The sequence below is a fragment of the Heteronotia binoei genome, chromosome 5, assembly GCF_032191835.1.
Source record: "Heteronotia binoei isolate CCM8104 ecotype False Entrance Well chromosome 5, APGP_CSIRO_Hbin_v1, whole genome shotgun sequence".
Taxonomy (NCBI): domain Eukaryota; kingdom Metazoa; phylum Chordata; class Lepidosauria; order Squamata; family Gekkonidae; genus Heteronotia; species Heteronotia binoei.
This window is the reverse complement of record NC_083227.1, coordinates 45,323,591-45,344,974: the sequence shown is the minus strand read 5'-3', so window position 1 is coordinate 45,344,974 and position 21,384 is coordinate 45,323,591. Positions and strand designations below refer to the sequence as shown.

At 43.1% G+C, this 21,384-nt stretch overlaps 1 protein-coding gene across 1 annotated transcript in view; it reads left to right on the top strand.

Moving 5' to 3' along the window:
* The first annotated feature begins 7,086 nt into the window (after positions 1-7,086).
* Positions 7,087-21,384, top strand: part of ACOX2 (acyl-CoA oxidase 2) — a 36,540-nt gene continuing 22,242 nt past the window's right edge. Inside the window, exons 1-7 of the mRNA XM_060239413.1 lie at positions 7,087-7,552; positions 12,528-12,706; positions 15,500-15,662; positions 17,315-17,466; positions 18,283-18,390; positions 20,197-20,316; positions 21,190-21,305. Of these exons, the coding sequence (XP_060095396.1) occupies positions 12,547-12,706; positions 15,500-15,662; positions 17,315-17,466; positions 18,283-18,390; positions 20,197-20,316; positions 21,190-21,305 (819 nt within the window). The 5' untranslated portion in view covers positions 7,087-7,552; positions 12,528-12,546. The remainder of the gene's footprint in view (positions 7,553-12,527; positions 12,707-15,499; positions 15,663-17,314; positions 17,467-18,282; positions 18,391-20,196; positions 20,317-21,189; positions 21,306-21,384) is intronic.

The window sequence follows — 21,384 nt, the reverse complement described above, 5'->3', positions numbered from 1 at the left end:
AATAATAATACAATAAACTTTTTATTTATACCCCGCCCTCCCCACCTAGGCAGGCTCAGGGCGGCTAATAAGACATGGTAAAACCATGATACAAATAAAACAATATATAATATAATTAATAATTTAAACAGTAAAACCAAAACCAGTCCAAAACCAAAACCAGTCCAAAACTAGTCCAATGCTCTAACCACTACACCCCACCATTTAGTGACTTCATGACAGACACAGGATTCAAAGCAGAGACCAGTGTGGTCACCAGGACCACAGGAGACTTTGTGCATATTAATTCTTGCCTCTTTTCTGCTGGACTTGGAAGTGTAGACAGAAGTGTTTATCCACAGATTACAGTGTTTAATCTGCAGATTACAGCTTCATAGTAATGGTTTTGCCACATGGGGGTGCTTTTTAGCCACAATAGAAGCATGAGGTGTTCCTCCAATATAGCTAGAAATTTATGTACAAATGAATGTGATAACTCAGCCTGAGTGTCGACTCTGATGCAACCATTATTATTGTCCAGAAAATCAAGATCATCATCAAGGACTGACTGTTCTCTTTGGAATTTCTGTACCAGTTTCAGGGTAGGAAAACAAGAGAACATCGTAATCAAAAGGATACCTGAAGGTGCTTCCCAAAAACTCAATTAAGGAGGATTTAACTTCATCTCCACATCAAAGAGTGGAGAAAGTACATTTGCAACATAAATGAAGCTTAAATCCTATGTACATTTTTCTAGACATTGGCTGGGATCCAGACAAACATTTCCTTGGGTGCAAGGACTTATGTCACAGCACATGATGTTCTGGCCTCCCTGTTCCCACAGTGGCCCAAGATGCCCTTCAAAATGCTGCTCCTGGGGAATGGGGGGACCATAGAAACAGGAATTTTGGGTTGCTGTATGAGATGGAAGGTGGGGAAATCATGATCCATAGCCAGAGGTCCAGATAAGTGGATCTTACCAAGGCAAATGGGTCTGGACAGGAGAATGGTTTGGAAACAGGTGTTGTTGTTTTGGTTTCTTTTTTTGCACTTCCCTGTACAGACTACTGGGAGGTTGTGTCCCCAACTCCTAAGAAAGGTCTCCAAAAGAAGACCTTCCAGGGCCCAGCTGTCAGCCAGAGAAGGAACACCTGCAAGGAGTGGGGCTTTGAGATCTTTTGGTATTACAATTGATCTTCAGACTACAGAGATCAGTTCCTCAGGAGAAAATGGCTGTTTTGAAGGGTGGGCTTTATGGCACTGGACCCTGCTGATGTTCTTCCCATCCCCAAGCCCTGCCACTCAAAGGTTCCACCCCAAAAACTTTCAGCCTAGAACTGACAACCCTAACAAGCAGTCTGCTTCATGATGTGACCGGATAAACACTAGCCTCTGCTACTGTTTAAGCACAAAGGATGCTGAGTAGGAAGTGAAGGTTGTATCATTCTGTTGTTGATCCCTCTTGAGGATCACAAGACTGAAAGGTAGGGCATAAACCTTGAAAATTACACAAAAGAAAGATGGTCATGTGACTTAGCCTGCAGGTAACCATTTCACGCAATTCAAGTTGAAATTCAGAACGCATGGTAACTGCCACTAAAGAGGGCAGGTTGAAGGATGCAGCCAATGTTTCACCTGGAGACAAAAGAATGAGGGGTCCCTTCTATCAAAACTACTAAGCTGGGGATCATGGAACCTGCATGGTCAAAAGTCACATTGGCTAGGGGCTATGGTAGGATAGGACTGGGGGAAGAAGCTGGCTGGATTCAACCCACAACGTTGAATTAATCTCTTATGGTCTGCATATGCCTTGAGGCTATGATCACATTAATTCCATAATGGTTACCCAATCACCATGGCCTTCAAGAATCAGAACTGCTAAACCCTCAAACCTTCAGGCTGTTCGCAAATAATTCCCTTTTCACTGCTGATGTGTTACGTAGCGTCAGTGTGGTTCAGCCTTGTCTCCACAGAGAAACACAAATAATTAACATGATTGTGTCAAGGGTCACTTTGGCTTTTCAGTCAATAGGATTTACTAACTAACCTTTTTTTAAAAAACCACGTAACAGTTAGCTACAGTCTGATTAGTTTTGTTTAACTGAATTCCAGATTAAATGGAGCAAAATAGACTAAGAAGAACCTATTTTCACACAAGTTCTATAGCAGATCTCCAGTCCACTACATTTACAGTGCATCCCTAAACAATTATTAGGAAGGGAATTATTAGGAAGGGAACTGAAAACAAATCAGCCAGTATCATAATGCCCCTGTATAAATCGATGGTGCGGTCTCATTTGGAGTACTGTGTGCAGTTCTGGTCGCCACACCTCAAAAAGGATATTATAGCATTGGAGAAAGTCCAGAGAAGGGCAACTAGAATGATTAAAGGGCTGGAGCACTTTCCCTATGAAGAAAGGTTGAAACGCTTGGGACTCTTTAGCTTGGAGAAACGTCGACTGCGGGGTGACATGATATTTACAAGATAATGCATGGGATGGAGAAAGTAGAGAAAGAAGTACTTTTCTCCCTTTCTCACAATACAAGAACTCGTGGGCATTCGATGAAATTGCTGAGCAGACAGGTTAAAACAGATAAAAGGAAGTACTTCTTCACCCAAAGGGTGATTAACATGTGGAATTCACTGCCACAGGAGGTGGTGGCGGCCACAAGTATAGCCACCTTCAAGAGGGGTTTAGATAAAAATATGGAGCAGAGGTCCATCAATGGCTATTAGCCACAGTGTATGTGTGTATATAAAATTTTTGGCCACTGTGTGACACAGAGTGTTGGACTGGATGGGCCGTTGGCCTGATCCAACATGGCTTCTCTTATGTTCTTAAAGTTATCTCCTTCTAAATCCATTGGGCTTAGATGGGTATTACTCTAGTTAGGACTGCACAGCAAAATCCCTTGTATCCATTGTGTCAGACACCATGACAACCCATGTTTTATACACCAAATTCTGGTTAAACTATTAGATCCTGAGTTGCAATGGAACCGCTGTTTGCATCTTACCTCTTTTTTTGTCTCCTAGAAGGCCAGGCATAGTACACTGCTGCCTCTGTGGCCAGGAAGACCAATCAACAAACAGTGGTTTGTGAGTTCAGTCATCCCAATAAACCATAATAAGCATGGATAACAAATCAGCTACACACCCTAGTTTGGAACCTTGGATTGGTGCCAACCAACAAACTCCAGTTTCAGAGATCACCGCCATTCACACATCACAAAGAACTAAAGTTGAACCACTTAGGTACCATTTGCATGTTCATGTGGCAAACAATATACATATTCTCTTGTTGTCTGTGTTGTTTCTCCCTCCCACCCACACGAACCGAATCCCTTAGCTGGGGATAGCCCTGGCTTTCTCAGTGGATTTCCCAAATAAGCTGTGGAGTAGTCTGGGGTAAAGTGAGTGGAATGGCTAGACTTTCTTCCTTGTGTGCCAGACTGTTAAACAGGAACATACTTGCAGAAGAGTATTCCAGTCATATACACAGGAAGCTGCCTTATACTGAAACAGACCGTCGGTTCAGCAAGATCAGTATTGTCCGCACAGACTGGCAGCAGCTCTCCAGTCTCAAGAAGAGGTCTTTCACATCACCTAATACATTTTTGAGATGGAGATGCCTAGGGTTGAACCTGGGACCTTCTTCAAGCCAAGCAGATAGTCCACCACTAAGCCATGATCTCTACACCATCTGCAGAATTCTCAAGAGTGCAGTTTTTACAGGACACCTACTGAGCACTCTGCAGACCCCTCTAAAGTGGATGATGCTGTAGTTTCTTTGTTCCTTACCTTGTTGTACTCTGTATGTGGGTGAGGGTGGCCTGACAGCATTGGTATGTCCTGACTGGCTGTTTCTATGTATGGCCGACACAAGGAGTCATTTGGCATGCCATTCTGTGATTGGTGGGTGTCAGTATAACTTCTGCATGTGTGAGTTCTATTGCCCTCAGACAGGTACAGAACTTGTAGGACAATTGCAAGTTAACTAAAAATTCTTTAAGTCAAAATCTGCCAACATACATAGCAATACAATAAGACTGATGTAACTAAACACATAGGATAGACACTTGAAATAGATAATGTCTTTGAATTCATCTAAGCAACTCACTATTGCTTGATACAGCTTTGTGGAGAGCAAAGTCCAGCTTCTCTGGTCCACCAAGTGCCAAAGTCTTTTAATGAGGCCTTCTTGCTTAAAGGAGCAAACTGGACTTTACAGAAAAACACAGCCATGTAAAACGACTGAGATCCCAATAATAATACCAGCCATACTAAAAGTCATACTAGATTTAGCCTTTTCCCTTTAGCAATTAACTTTTCACATACAAAATATTCTCTCCCTCTTTTTCTCTCTCTCTTTTAACTGAGGCTTGATTTAAGTGTGAAAATTACACCAACTGTGGTATCAAGGAAGTCACAGCTCTCAGTTTGCAAGACCTGAGCAAGACTTTTAACAACCAGTCATTTGGGAAGTCATTAATTCATATGGTCACTATTAAGTCAGAAATGATTTGACAGCACTGAACACACACATACAAACACACACACATGGCAGAAAAAAACCAAGGAAAAAAAGGACAGTTATAACAGATATTGTCATCAAGTAAATGCTGTAAAATTAAGAGTTTTCAGAATAAATCTAAAATAAATCTAACATTGGAAGTGGTGATTGAGTTATTCTTCAGAGCATATAAATAAATTTTAGTTTAGGACTCTTGTGCTGGGATTGCCTCTTGACTCAAACTACATGCAAGAAAGGGAGCCACTTTTCATGAACCTTGAAGGCATGGGTAGGCTTCACCATTCCATTTGGTTGGGATGAAATTCTACCTGCTGTCCCTGTTTCCCTGTTTTTAACACACCTACACTATTTGGAGTGACCTGCAATTTAGCTGCTCTAATCAAGGGAGTTTTCTCTTGCCGGGAGGTATCTTTTTTGTCATGGATGTATAATCTAACTAATATTGGTTTGTTTAAAAAGGAAGGGATGTCTCAAGATGGCCTGAATGCAATATTTAATTGGGGGGGGGGGGCAGCAGTAGGTAAGTTTCCCATCTTTTCCTCTAACAGTTTTTTGATAAAGTTCCTCATCAAAGGCTCCTTAGAAAGCTTGAGAGTCATGGAGTAAAAGGACAGGTCCTCTTGTGGATCAAAAACTGGCTAATTAATAGGAAGCAGAGAGTGAGTATAAATGGGCAGTCTTAGCAGTGGAGGACGGTAAGCAGAGGGGTGCCGCAGGGCTCAGTACTGGGTCCCATGCTCTTTAACTTGTTCATAAATGATTTAGAGTTGGGAGTGAGCAGTGAAGTGGCCAAGTTTGCGGATGACACTAAATTGTTCAGGGTGGTGAGAACCAGAGAGGATTGTGAGGCACTCCAAAGGGATCTGTTGAGGCTGGGTGAGGGGCGTCAACGTGGCAGATGAGGCTCAATGTGGACAAGTGCAAAGTAATGCACATTGGGGCCAAGAATCCCAGTTACAAATACAAGTTGATGGGGTGTGAACTGGCAGAGACTGACCAAGAGAGAGATCTTGGGGTCGTGGTTTTTAACTCACTGAAAATGTCAAGGCAGTGTGCGTTTGCAATAAGAAAGGCCAACGCCATGCTGGGAATTATTAGGAAGGGAATTGAAAACAAATCAGCCAGTATCATAATGCCCCTGTATAAATCGATGGTGCGGTCTCATTTGGAGTACTGTGTGCAGTTCTGGTCACTGCACCTCAAAAAGGATATTATAGCATTGGAGAAAGTCCAGAAAAGGGCAACTAGAATGATTAAAGGGCTGGAACACTTTCCCTATGAAGAAAGGTTGAAATGCTTGGGACTCTTTAGCTTGGAGAAACGTCGACTGCTGGGTGACATGATAGAGGTTTACAAGATAATGCATGGGATGGAGAAAGTAGAGAAAGAAGTACTTTTCTTCCTTTCTCACAATACAAGAACTCGTGGGCATTCGATGAAATTGCTGAGCAGACAGGTTAAAACGGATAAAAGGAAGTACTTCTTCACCCAGAGGGTGATTAACATGTGGAATTCACTGCCACAGGAGGTGGTGGCGGCCACAAGCATAGCCACCTTCAAGAGGGGTTTAGATAAAAATATGGAGCAGAGATCCATCAGTGGCTATTAGCCACAGTGTGTGTGTGTGTGTATTTTGCCACTGTGTGACACAGAGTGTTGGACTGGATGGGCCATTGGCCTGATCTAACATGGCTTCTCTTATGTTCTTAAATCAAACCTTTCTGTGTCAGAGTGAGTAACATGGGAAACATGTCTACCTGGGAAAGACATGTTCTCAGTTTAAGCCAGACCTGCAAGCAACACAGCAATTAACAGACTCCATTTATTGCCTTATGACACTCTCACCACCATTCTCCCATCTGACATGTTACTGTTTTATTGGTTTCCCACATAAATGCTATCCAGACCAAATGTTCTTTCAGTTAGTTAATTTCACTATTTTGCCATTGGATTCTAACTTTATACCACTTTGCATTCTTAACCACTACCCACCAGCTATATGTAGCTCTGCTCACTGTACCCCATTCCATTGTCTGATGAAGTATGCATGCATATGAAAACTGACATTCTGAACAAAATATCTGAGTGTAGGTAAAGATATGAGACGAATCTGTCCCTTATAAACCATCAGAAAACATCCCATCATTTTATAAGAGAAAGTACACCATGAGCTTCAGTTTGCAGCCAATAAAAAGCTTGGTCAAATTACTGTCTCAGTAACACACCATTATACTTACCTCGTCTTTTACACAGTAGAAGTTACAATATATATACTGAGTATCTTAATCTCTGTAATGATACATGTTGTTTGCTTTACTTTTTATTATATTTACTGCATTGTGCAGGGGGTTGGACTAGATGACCCTGGAGGTCCCAACTCTAGGATTCTATGATTTCATAATAAAGTATGTATGGTAAAAAAAAATTACTGTCCGCAAGCTTCACCTTTAGCCCCATGCCCCCCACCACCTTCAATGCACACACTTTCTACTCCAAATATTTGCAAACCGACACCACCTTACTTTTCCCACGCCCCGTCACCATGTAAAAACGGAGCGCCCAATCGAACCACAGAAGCAGGTGGGCGTGCGCGACTCGCAAAGGCAGCCGGGCAATGTAGTTCTCCAGGGCTGCTTGTGGGACGTACCTGCTCCAGACACGCCGAAGAAGTTCTCCTCTCCAGCAGCACCTTTTGTGAAGGCCGGCCGGCAGGTCAGGTGGTTTTGCGCGTGGCCTTTATAAAAGATGGATCCGCATATCAGGAGATAAAGGTTGCAGTCCAAAGAGCGCCTTCCTGGGAGGGAATATCATTGACTAGAGTAGGATTTACTTCGGAAGGCGCTTGCTTCCCAGCTGTATATCAATCAGTCTGGAACAAGCGAAAGCAAAGTTGTCAGGTCGCCTTGTCAATAGGGAATCGTGCAAGTTCATAAAATCTCAGTCCTCTGCAAAAAAACACCGACGAGAAATCGCAAGTTGAGCGTCGGGTGTTCCAACCTTTTGCACGTTTGCGTGGGAGGAAGCTCCACTGAACTTCGGTAAGCCTTCCGATTAAAGACTGCCAAGGGCTGATAAGGTCGTTCTACCATTATGTAGTTAAAGAAGTGAGCTCTTGTTTGTGCTGGAATAAAGTTTTGGTTAGTATTTCAGATCACAAGGTTCTTGTAGGCTGGAGTTTAAATGTGTTGGGTGTCTTATTTAATGCAGCATGATACACGTGCTATAGGGTTTGTGGTATGAAGGGTATAAAAGCTGTCAAAACCTGTTTTCTGTGAACTTTTTGTAATTTCTCTCTCTTTCTCTGCTCCCAGTTTTTTGTTTTCTAGAACATTTGAAACCTGAGTTTCATTTTCTATAACTTAATCCAGCCCAGAAGACTTAACAGAATTTGTGGCAGGATGTGAGTTTTTGTGAGTCACTGCTCACTTCTTCAGATACAGCTAGAATGTGAGTCCATCTGTCCTTATATCTTGGAGAGCTGTGCGATTTCAGGTGCTGAATGACAATAGCAGGTCTGATTAGATTAGGCAGAGGGCATAGTGGTAGGCATGGAGAAATCAGTATGGATAATGAGACAGGAAATCTGGGTCTTGATTCAGTCCAGGAGGATGTATAGTCTATAGCCTCATGATCAGTCGCAATTAAGAGGTCTCTTTTTCTAATCTCCCTTTGAAATTTCTTTGTAAGAGAGCTGCTGCTCTAAAGTCAGCAACTGAATGTTCTGGAAGATTAAAAATGTTTCCCCACTGATTTTTAAATACTGTGATTTCTAATGTCAGATTACATCCATCAAATTTATTCTTTGTCATAGGGACTAGCTTTTTTATCCAATATAGAAGGTGGCAGGTCATTACTGAAGGTCCAGACAATCCACCCTATTGCTCAGTTACTTATACGTCTTGACTCTAATTAGCCTTTCCTGGCAACTAATCAACTGTTCCATCTGGGTATGCAAGTAGTGTTCTCTGGGAGCTTCTGTAATACTTTTGCCATCTTATGGTTATACCATCAGAGTCTTTTAAACCGGATTGTTTGTTTTCAAAATGTTTTATTCTGGTAGAATTTTGTTGTGAACCACCCTGAGCCTGCTTGCGGGGGAGAGTGGGTTGTAAATATAACAAAATAAAATAAATGCCCATCCCATCTCCACGTATATGTAATAGGTGAGGAAGTCTAGTTTCAGTGTATCTGGAGAAGGGTGCATACACACAAAAGTTTATACCATGAATAAAACTTGGTTGGTCTTAAAGGTGCCACTGGACTCAAACTTTGTTCTGTTGAGCTTCAAAAGGTTAGCCAAGCATGGATCTGCGTAATGGCATGGAAAAGGGCATGTGTGGGGGGGAGTAACTTTTCCCTGTGCCATTTCCCAGATCAGAAATCCCACTCCCACCCCCAGTCTGCTTTAAAGCCCATTGAGGAAAATAGACAGATATTCATATTGAGCATGTGCTTTCTCCACCCCCACTTCCTGGAAATACCATTTCTGATCCGGAAAATAGTGTGGGTGGGAAAGTTGACTGTCTCTCCCCAATCTGTATCTAGTTCCTTGTTGCTGTTCAGTTATATGTCTGAGGATCTAAAGACTGAATGGTAAGTGGTTTGTCCATTAGAAAGATTTTAAAGAAAAATTTTCAAATTTGCATTAATTATGAATGAAAGGAAGAACTGGTCCTCCTTTTGGCAGATGAAAGGACACATTTTATTACATTTGTATCCCTGGACTCCCTTTGAACGTGATGTGTAACGAGTTGTGCAGGAGGGTGTAACAAGAACATTATAATCCTGAAGTACAAAGGTCTTGAGTTTTGCAACAGGGTGTCTGTTACAGTTAAGTTAAGCACAAAGTGGTGGATATGCAGTTGGTTGAAGAATAATCATTACTAGACAGATATTAGGCCTGCAGAAGTATCGAGTGGAACTCTGAAAGAGCAGCATTGGCATTGGCCATTTCCACCAGTTTCCTCTCTCACTGCATACCCCCACTTTGCCTCCTTGTACTGCCCCTTGGCCCTTTAGATATGTATTATTTGTTTCATGTATACCCCCCTTTTCTCCACAGTTTGGACTCATTGTTCCCTTCTAACTAGGTATGTCAGCCTCCAGGTTGGACCTGAGAGGCTCAGAATTATATCTTATCTGTAGACTAAAGAGATTAGTTCCCCGGGAGAAAATGGATGCCTTGGAAGGTGGACTCTGTGGCATTGTGCCCCACTGTCCTCCTGTCTTCCTTAGGCTCCATCCTCAGATCTTCAGGAGTTTCCCAACATGGAGCTGGCTAGCAACCCTAGCCCCCCCCCCCCCATTCCCCACTGGTGGCTGAGGGATCTGGCAATCCTACCCCTAACATGATTCTCCTTTCCTCCATTTTATCCTCACATCCACCCTGTGAGAGAGCCAGTTTGGTGTAGTGGTTAAGTGCGCAGACTCTTATCTGGGAGAACCGAGTTTGATTCCCCACTCCTCCACTTGCACCTGCTGGAATGGCCTTGGGTCAGCCATAGCTCTGGCAGAGGTTGTCCTTGAAAGGGCAGCTGCTGTGAGAGCCCTCTCCAGCCCCACCCACCTCACAGGGTGTCTGTTTTGGGGAGGAAGATAAAGGAGATTGTGAACCACTCTGAGATTCAGGGTGGAATATAAATCCAATGTCGTCTTATTGTTATTGTAAATCGCATTGACCTTGATACCCCAGGCCAGCCTGATCTCGGAAGCTAAGCAGGTACCTGCCAAGTACTTGGATGGGAAACCTCCTTAGAATACCAGAACCCAGAGACAGGGGCAGTCTTTATTTAGCCACCTCCCTGAATATCCTCCAGGCCCCCAGTAGGGGTCAATCACCAGAGGTCAACATGACTTCCAGGTGTGTAAACAAACAAACACAAAAATACCCCCAAAAATACAGGTAAAGTTTTTTGAATGTAATTTGAATTAAAAACACTGAGACAAAGCACCCTGATTTTCCCCCCTGCCAGGGCTTAATGCAATTTTGGCAGGCCTGCTCCAGCTTGCATATGTCTGTAATTGGACCTGCCTACCTACACTTTCCTTATCTCCTGCAAAGAGGGAGTCAAGAATGTGGTAATTGGCTAATCCTGGGAACCTGCGTTCAGTTCTGTAACTAGATGGGAGGGGAGAAGCAGGAGCAGATGTCATCTTCTGGAGCAGGGGTGTTGAACTCATTCGTTATGAGGGCAGCATCTGTCATAAATGAGACCTTGTTGGGCTGGACCATGTTGGATTGGGCAGAGCCATGTCGGGCCAGGCCATGTGTGTACCTATTTAAGATTAGGTAGCAAAGATATAAATTTTATAAGGATCACAGACAAACACAAATATATATTTTTTAAAAAATTAAAACACGCTTAAAACATTTGCACTCATTGGTCTTAAAGATGCTTTCTTTGTATTTATCCCATGGATCCAGGGAACTTGGCAAAGGTAGCTCTGGCTCTTTCCTTCCTTTCCCAGGGGGACGTGGGGGAGCCTCAGCCAATAGAAGGAAGAGAGGTTTGGCTCAGTAGCTCTGCTGTGCAAGTGAAAGAGCCTTGCAAAGCAAACTGTGATGCATAAGGAAGCAAGAGAGAGGGAGAAGGAAGCAGATGGTGGCTCAGTGGTAGAGCATCTGCTTGGTAAGCAGAAGGTCCCAGGTTCAATCCCCGGCATCTCCAACTGAAAAGGGTCCAGGCAAATAGGCATGAAAAACCTCAGCTTGAGACCCTGGAGAGCCACTGCCAGTCTGAGTAGACAATACTGACTTTGAAAGACCAAGGTCTGATTCAGTATAAGGCAGCTTCATATGTTCATATATGATGATTACTACGCTTAATATGTTCATATGTTCAGATGGCAGCCATTTGCTCGGAGGCCTGATAGGAGCCCTCCAGGGGCCTGATTCGGCCCCCAAACTGCATGTTTGACACCCCTGTGCTAGAGGATTCCATCAAGCAAGCTCCCAGGGTTTGGGAGACTACCTGATGCCAGATGGCCAAAGACTATAATTAAGCCATAGACAATTAAGCTAGCTTCATGATTCAACTGGGCTCTTAACTATGCCAAGCCCCATCATGTTGGACTGCTACAAGACAACACTTTAGCTTGGACTTTGATATTCTAAAAGGTCTGCCATCTAATACCAGGCATTGAAGTATTAGATAGAGAAGTTAGCTTTTCTTGTCTTCTTGCTGGAGGACTGTAGAGACTATATTGCCTAGTGATATCATATTTTCTTAGAGTTTTTAATAAACCTTTATATATTTTACCAAGGTCTGTTTCCTTGAGTGCTCACAGCTCTGAGCACTGCCTGCTTGCCCAAGGGGTAGAAGCTCAGAGGGGGCCCAGGCTTGGGTCCTTGACAAACACATAAACAAACATGACTAGATGGAAGGCCAGTGACCATTACTGGGGGTAAGCCAAACAGAATGATAGTCTTCACCTGCTGGGGAAGACAACAATAGAGGTAGATAGTTTAATTAGGTTAGGCTGAGAGTGTGTGACAAGCCCAAGATCAAGCTTCTATGGCCAAGTGGAGATTGAAACCTGAGTCTTCCATGGCCTACACCGATACTCTTTCCACTATTCCCCACAGTGACTCGCAAGAAAAATCCAACCTCTTGATTCCTGTTTCAGACAAACCGGTTTCAAATAGTAAGCATCTGCTAGCCCATGGATTGTGACTGCAATTGGTTGGTGGGTTTCCAGTCCAGATACTAACAAATCTTTTGCCGGCCTTTTTCCAGTTCGCCCATGCCCCTGAATTTTATCTACTTTTCTTGTTGATGCAATTATTTTAGACCTTCCTCTTTTTTTCTCCTGTCAGTTTTCACTCACTTATATCTCAAACGCCATCGCTTCTACAAAAATATAATCCTGTTGTCTTCACAATTTGTGACAATCCTTCTCCCTCTCTAGTCACCTTTCTATATTTTAGAATGATTTTTCCCTTCTTTGTAAGGCATCACAAGATACTCAAATAAACGAATGGAACAGCCTTATCAATGCCGTTGTTTTTCTCAGAGTTCCTTGAACATTCAAAATGGCTTCACAGAATGTCAGTAAAGGTTTCCAGAGTTCCACTGGACAAGATGTGAACCCTGATCTTGACATTGAAAGGAAAACCGCCTCCTTCGGCATAGAGAGACTTACCAACATACTAGATGGAGGTGCTGAAAAGACCCAAATCCGGCGGAAAGTCGGTAAGTACACATATAGAGAGGAGCTCATTGTCTGCTTGATGTTGTGGTTGGATCTCCCCCAATCTCTCCTTCATGTCTTATTTGCCAGTTAACTTCTCCTTCACAGTGATGCACTATGAAAATGTTTTTCAAGCTGAGTAGTTCTGATTTATGGCAGCAGCAAGCAAGAAAGGCAACAACCAAAGACTAAAAGTTAAAAGGGGAGTAATTGTATTCCATGCAGTGTGCTGAAGAGCTGTGGCTCAGTGGTAGAGCACCCAACTTGCGTGCAGGAGGTCCTAAGTGGTCATTTCCTATTAACAGGATCAGGAAGCAGATGTTGGGGAAGAACCTTTACTTCAAATACTGAAGAGCTGCTGCCACTCAGATTAGAGGATACTGACCTTGATAAACCAAGGATCTTACTTGATAGAAGTCAGCTTTTTGTGTACGAGCAACTTATAAGAAAGAACCCTGTGGTGCAGAGTGGTAAAGCTGCAGTACTGCAGTCCTAAGCTCTGCTCACGAGCTGAGTTCGATCCCAGCGGAAGCTGGGTTCAGGTAGCCGGCTTGAGATTGACTCAGCCTTCCATCCTTCCGAGGTCGGTAAAATGAGTACCCAGCTTGCTGGGAGGAAAGTGTAGATGACTGGGAATGGCAAACCACCTCGTTAAAAAAGTCTGCCATGAAAACATTGTGATGCAACGTCACCCCAGAGTCGAAAACGACTGGTGCTTGCACACCTTTACCTTTTTTTAACTTATAAGAATTTCTATCACTTCTAATAGAAGTGATATATAAATATATAAATTATATATACATTTATATATATAAACTTAATCATATAAAATGCAAGCACAATGCACATGATTTGGGGGCCAAATAAGTTTTAGGGCATGGGTAGAGGCCTAATAGTGGTCCGGTGAAGAAGTTCCAGTTTTTATCCATTTCTGTGGTTCCTGTTATTGTTCACGGTCATTCACCTGGCCCTTGCCACTTCCCTCTTATAGAAAAATATTCTGCAATTTGGAAATGTTTCTCTCAGAGCCTGGCCCAAAGAACTGGACCCAAATCTAGCAAAAGACCCAGTCCTCCATGCACGGAGCATAGTAGTAAATCAAAGGTACTGCAAGACTATTCTGTTTGCTTGCCTTGCCTAAGGGGCTAATGAGGGCATTTGCATGAAGACTCCTAAAATCATAAGAACATAAGAGCCTTGCTGGAGCAAACCAATGGTCCATCTAGTCCAGCACCCTGTCCCACACACAGTGGCCAACTAGTTCCTTTGGAGAGCCAACAACAGGGTATAGAGGCTGAGGCTTTCCCTTGGTGTTGCCTCCTGGCCCTGGTACTGATCCTGATTGCGTGTGGCACGCTGTATGCAAATTAAATCACTTGGAATGGTGTGGCTGGACTAGCTGTGACCACAGAGTTTCTGTGTTTCCTTGATGCAGAAGCCAAACTGCATTTCAGTTCAGAATACTGTCGGTCAATCTTGAAATTAGAGCAGTCGTCTTCAAGGGTGGTTAATTTTTTAGTAACACAGTTTGATTTATTCTCCTCTGAGTTTATTGTTGGAATTTTGGAAAGACAAACACAGCTAAGGGCTTTTAAGTCCTAGACTAAAGAAAAATCTGACTTGGTTCTGAAACTCAGCAGGTCATAACATAATCACAAGTTGCATATGCAGCACCTACTTTTATTTACCAAGGACAGTCCTTGTTTTCTGATCTCTAGCTTTGTCCCTGTTTCTCCTTTTGTGGAGGAGTAAGTCTACTGAGTTCAAGACTTGCTCCGACTAAGTTATCCAGGGATGAAAAGCAAAGGGCCTCTTGTCTATTATAGAGACTGCAGTCCTCTCTGAAAACACACATAGAATCAGGCAAGGGCTTGAATCTACCAGAAATTCCTGTTAATAAAATCCTATATCTGCAAAGCTTGACTTTCTCATTTCCTGACCTCACCTCAAATTCTCTTGTTATGAGGATGGGACCCTCAGGAACAGTTTAAAGTGGGAATGGGCAAAAATTGGTCTTGCCATCCCCTGCCCCCCACAAAAAAAAATTTGGTTGATCAAACCCCAGGATTCTAAGCCACAGTTGAACACCAGCTCAGAATGGCACTATGAGCTGTTTTGAATCCGTATTGCATGGAAGAGCTGGGTACAACTATCAAATGTAAGTACTTTACATATGCCATGCACAAAATTTTTTATTTGTTTGCAAACAGATATTCACTTTGTAATATGTTTTTTAAAAACTTTTTTCATATTTTAGAACAGTGGGGGAGGGAAGAAGATGCTTCAGTAGGTTAAATGGAATGTTCAGAGGAGGGTTTTACTTCAAATACCCTCTGAACCAACCTGAAGTAGGGGCACTTCCTGCTGTAGAGCTCCCAGTGAATGTTCTCTGCCAATATCCAGGGGTGGAATTCTAGCAGGAGCTCCTTTGCATATTAAGCCACACCCCCGATATAGCCAATCCTCCAAGAGCTTACAAAAAAGAGCCTGGTAAGCTCTTGGAGGATTGGCTACATCAGGGGGTGTGGCCTAATATACAAAGGAGCTCCTGCTAGAATTCCACCCCTGCCAATATCTAAGAAGGGAGCAGTGACTCACAAAAGCTCCTCCCCTGCCACAGATTTTGTTAGTCTTCAAGGTGCTACTAGACTCTTGCTCCTTTCTGCTGCTACAGGCAAACTAACACTGCTACCCATCTTGATCTGTGCAAATATAAGTCTCCTTGCCAGAGGGAGATTCTTGGGCCATGGCCTTATTGACAAAACAAAACAAAAACCTTATTGCATGTTCCACAGATGCAGTTCTCCAGAGCGACCCAGAATTCAGCAACCAAAACAAGTACTTCCAGAGCCAAAATGAGAGATATGAAGGTGCTGTCAGAAAATCTCTTTACCTCTCCAGAAAGATCGATGAACTGGGATGGGCTGCCAATGGACCTGAACAGAGATATTGCTATAGGTGATGTGAAAGAGCACCCATCTTTTTTTTTTTTAAACCCTCATGCTGTTAAGTTATATTATCGATCTTAAAACTTCTGTTTTCAGCTGGACTAGATGAGATAAAGCAGGAATTCCCACAGAGTGCTGACTCCCACCCAGCAAGGATGTGGATACTATATATAGGGAGGGTAATTGGATCCAAACCTTCCTCCTTTTTTACAGGATAGAAGGTAACATTTTTACCAGAAGCTGCACCCGGCGAATTGGGAGACAGCACAAGGAATGAGTGGGCTGCCTATTTTGAATGAGGCTCACTCCCCCCTCCCCCTTAAGGAGCAGGTTTTGCAGCTTGAAATGTGATGTTAGAAGGTGGACTTCAGATGGTGTCCCTATTTCTCCTTTTCTGGTAGATCCAAGCCCTTGCCTGATTCTATGTGTGTTTTCAGAGAGGACTGCAGTCTCTGTAATAGACAAGAGGCCCTTTGCTTTTCATCCCAGGATAACTTAGTTGGAGCAAGTCTTCAACTCAGTATACTTACTCCTCCACAAAAGGAGAAATAGGGACTAAATCTCCTCTATGGTACAAAGTCCTGTAACCAGCTGGGGCTAATTTGCCAGTGATGTCCATTCCTTGAAAAGCTAGACTGCTGCTTTCTATGTTCTGGTCAAAATCCAGCTTGGACTGTAATGACCTCCATGTGGAGTAACCGCTTGAAAACAGTTCAGAAATGTCAACTAGTCCTGGTTGTGGCAGATGTGAACCTTGTGTCCATGACAGTCTCTCAGCCTCAGTGTCCTCATAGGGTTGTTGTGAAGACAGACAAACGGGCAGAAAAAGCCACTGTTGCCGTTGAAATGAAATGAGTCAATTGATAGGAACTGGTTGGCCACTGTGTGAGACAGGATACTAGATGGTCTGATCCAACAGGGCTCTTCTTACTGAGTTTTGTAAAAAGGAGATGAGCTGGTTTGGCTTGCCAGAGGCTGGCACCAGCAGGCATGTCCAGTCAAGTTCTCTGGTGTAGGTTCCCTTATTGGGCTCTCTTCACATGTTACATTTTCAAGGTGTACACCAAAATGCTGTTTTTCTGTAGATTAGGCTATTGTTCAGAGCATAAGAGCAATCCAGGGTTGTTTACCTCCTGCTTAGGGGTACACATAAACACATAGTGTTAAGGCTTAATAGGATGCTGATATCTCTCCCCGCCCCCACGCCAATGTCTAGGTAAATGCCATGCATGATACAGTGTCATGCTGCACGTTGTCCTGCCCTTGCCTCTCATCATTGGTTCTTAGCGGCAAAGCAACCAACGAGGCATGTTGGGTTTATGTATATGTGAGCATCCCTATGACTTCTCACTGGCCACTGCAGGAAAAGGATGCTGGACTGAATAGACCATTGATCTGATCAAGCAAGGCTACTCTTCTGTTCTTATGGCATGGAACAGAAGAGAATTACTGCCTCTTTTGTAACAATTAATCTTACATTTTTGCAAACCCAGATAGCATATAGGAACATGTGCCGGAAGACAAGATTGACAGACGGTTGCTAAATTGAAAGGTGCTGCTGAGTTGCCACTGAAAAGGTAGAAGTGTGGCCAGTTCCATCACCTCATAGACTGTATGTTTGGGGCCAGTGTCTGTAATATAACCTGTATGTGCTTTTCACAGGGCACTTGGCGATGATTTGGCCTTCAATGTGCACAACGTCTTTATGAAGAGTATTCTGGGGCTGGGCACAGATGAGCAGATTGCCAAGTGGATCCCCTTGGCAGAAAAGCATTACATAGCAGGGACATATGCCCAGACTGAACTGGGACATGGTAAGTCTATCAACCTCTTGTAGCTTCCTACTGTCCAAATACCTCTATCTCATGTGCACTCAAGAAGTACATATATAGTTCTCCTGCCACATCAAAGAGAAAGAAGCTGATGCAAAAAATGCCCGGAAATCATTCCAGCAAGCAAACATCTCCCAGTTTTATGATCTGCTTAACATAGCAGTTTTACCACTCCAGATCTAAATGCAGTTGATCTGCTGAGAAGATAATATGAATGAAAGAAAATGTTCTGAAATCCAGCTTGACTTAACAGTTTTTGAGGTTAAGAGTGCTTGTGCACTGTAAGTAATAGCTTTAAGAGGTAGAAGATGGTTCTTTCTGTGCATTTGATAGCCCTGACCTTCATCTGTGGAGTTCAGGGGGATGGACATGGTTCTCTCCTCCTCCGTTTAATGCTCACTGTAAAACTCAGGCTGTATCCATGCATCGTTAGGTATTATGTGGTTATTGTGCCCTGTCACCCATTTGCAACTCGGTTTTCCTGCGTGAGCACGACCGTCTTTGAAGGCGATTGACTGTTATGCTATAATGTAATGGTAGCACAGCATCTATCAAGTGTATGCAGCCTGAAAAGTTTAGGCTAAGATCCTTTTCAGTGGCCTCAGCCCCAGTCCTGAGTCAGTTTTAGCTGCTTTGAACTGAGCTGCCTCTTAAGGTATAGCTCAAAAGAAGATGGGCCCCATCCTGGTGGGCACCCAGCCAGGAGGGTTTGTGGGTCTTACTAGTGGCTGTTGAATCAGCTACTGGCCTTGGAATGTTCTGAAAAGTTATGTCCACCTGACTTCTGTTACTGTTAAGGAACTTACCTTCGGGGCTTGGAGACCATGGCCACTTTTGATGTTACCACTCAGGAGTTCGTCCTCAACACACCAAAGATCTCTGCTATGAAGTGGTGGCCGGGAGACTGTAAGTAACAAAATGTTTTAAATATTCCCATTGTTAGTATTGTTCTCTTGCTTTGGATGCTTTTTTGGTGCTTGGGAAGAATTCTCTTATATCTAATAGTCAAGTGTGGCCTAATCTATGGATACTTAAATCTGCAGATTAGGGCCACACTGACACAAACTAGTTACTTATATCAAAATGGAAAGCACATTCTTTACCTACAGAACCCAATGGTGACATCAAGTATGGGAACATTTCGTAATAATTAAAATATCAGCTAATATACAAACAATGGCATTGGAAAAGTATGAATTAGAATTTGTACCCATGTGGTTTTCAATTGTGGAATATCTGGCAAAAAATATAGTACCACAGAATCCATGCGCAAATGCTATATTTTTAAGTGTTGTTAATGGTAATAGCGCAGAATCTAATGTCTCCTGTAAGGGTTATTAACTTTTCTTTATATCTTTTAGCTATTCTTATATTGTGTAAAAAAGGCAAAACAACTATATTTTGACTTTATCTGTATTTTATTTTATATGAAAATGTAATGTAACCAAGCCACACACTATATTTTGTTTCAGTTGTATGTAAGTTTATGAAAAAATATATTTTATTTCTCAAAATAAAAAACCTAGTTACTTGTGCAGATTTAAGGGAGCCTCTCAGAACAATCTGAAAACCTTAAAAAAATTACATTGGGAAGTTTAAATTCCGTAAAGAGCAATTTCTGTGCATGTGCAGGCAACGCATGTAGCTTTTATCCCAGTGTCTGGGAGTTGCTCCTGGCCTGGTCCACAGATGGATTCCAGGACCCATGCTAGGCCTGATTTGATGACAAGGGGTGTCAGGAAGCTGTGCTTGGACTTAGCAGGCAAGTGGGGAGGTTCCCCCCCCCATTCTTGTGGGACCTTTTTTGTAACTTTACAAATGTCAAAGTGAAGTCACTCAGAATTCCTATAGAGCAGTGCCGACCAATGTATGGGGATTGCTGTGTTTAGGTTTTCTACTGCATTTCTGGGCTGTTTCCACGTTCCACAGTTTCAGGGCCCTCCCATGTACCCATGCACATGAATCTGCTTTATACGGAATCAGATACTTGTTCTAACAGAGTCAGCATTGGCTGTTCTAACTGGCAGTGGCTTTTCAGATTGAGGACCAGGGCTTTTTTTGTAACAGGAACTCATTTGCATGTTAGGCCACACCCTCTTATGTAGCCAATCTTCCAAGAACTAACAGGGCTCTTCTTACAGGATCTACCGTAAGCTCTTGGAGTGGCTACATTAGGGGTGTGTGGCTTAATATGCAAAGGAGTTCCTGCTACAAAAAAGCCCTGCTGAAGATTTTGATTACTACCTGATCCTTTTAGCTAGAGATACCAAAGGTTGAACCTGGAATCTTCTATGTGCTGAGCAGATGCTGAACCACTGAGCCACTCTTGCCCCCATTTTCTGTCTCATATGTGTCTGTTGAAGCTGAATGTTCAAGGAGATGTCCTCTCCCCCACCCCCACCCCCAGAAAGCAAATTATAAACTTTGATGGCAGTGGGCTAACTCATAAACAGCCCTTTTGCTTTATGTGGGTAATGTAGTTGGAATTTTTTCAGGTCATGTAGTTGACTTGTAACAGAGATCAGGAAACCAGTGGATTCCAGTAGCCGTTTTACATCATTCCTGTGAGTCATGTTAACTCTCTAAGCCCATTCTAAATCCCTTGGGTCTTTTTCTAATTACCAGCTTGAATAACTGTGCCTCCAATGGTGAAGGTGTGAAAATGTTAATTATATATATTTTTCCCCTCACCCTCTTTCCCTCTACCTACAGTGGGAAGAACAGCAACACATGCTGTGGTTTTTGCTCAACTTTACCTAAAAGGGAACTGTTATGGGATACATCCCTTCATAGTGCAGATCCGCAGTCTCCATGATCATTCACCGGCTCCAGGTGACTTACTCCATTGTTTTTGTTTCAGTCTCCCCAGTGCTTGGCTTTAGCTTCCAGGGATCTGTCCCAGAATGCTGTGTTGTGTTCTCAAAGCTAGTATCTGGGTGCACTATTGCCAAATAGTAGCGCCATAACATTTGACTATAAGCCACTCTTGGAAAATGGCATTCTCTTCTAGGACCAGGGACCTATCATAAAACATTTTTGTTACCAAAAAGAGACTCCTCTCCCCAAACTATTCCCCATCATCTTCAGCAAAGGATGTCCCTTGGAAATAATGATCTAAAATGATCCCCTGATTGTAGCTAAAGCCTACTCTTCCAGCTATTCCAGTCTGCCAGCTCCACAGTTATTTCCTTTTCACACATTTGGATCTCGCACACTTAGAGCTAATTCATACCTTGATGCAAAATCCAAAATGTGGCAGCCTTGAGGAGTTTATAGATATGCACCTGGAGTTCTCCTGCTGGGAACTGAATTCCTCAGCAACACAGGCCTGATTGGGATCCGGGCCACAATAAATGAGGAGTGGAGGCTTAAATTTGCTCCCCCCCCCCCAAATTTCCTAACCTCCGGGGAGCTGATATTTGTCCCATTGGGGAAATTTAGCACGCATTGTGGGCTACATGCCAGTTTAACCAATGGGGCGAAATTGGGAGGCCATTTCAGGTCAGGAAAATGGATCAAGAGGGAGGCTTAAGCTCCCTCTATCTTCACAACATGGTCCCCATCTGAACTGGTGTCATGTATGTCTGGGAATTCCTTGTGCATATCAGATCACAATAGGTCTGGCACTATGAAGGCTTTATATCCTGTGAATTGGCCCTGAGTACGATGGGACACTTAGATGTCTATAATCTGTTTGTTCCTCAGGAGTAACCGTAGGGGACATCGGCCCCAAAATGGACTTCTTACAGACTGACAATGGCTATCTCATGCTGAAGAATGTTCGTGTGCCAAAGGAAAACATGCTGGCCCGGTTCTCTCAGGTGCCCATGGGCAGGGGAAGCAAAGGCCTCTAGCAAGCAGTGTTTCCATTCAACCGAATCTGTCCTCTGGCCAAGAATT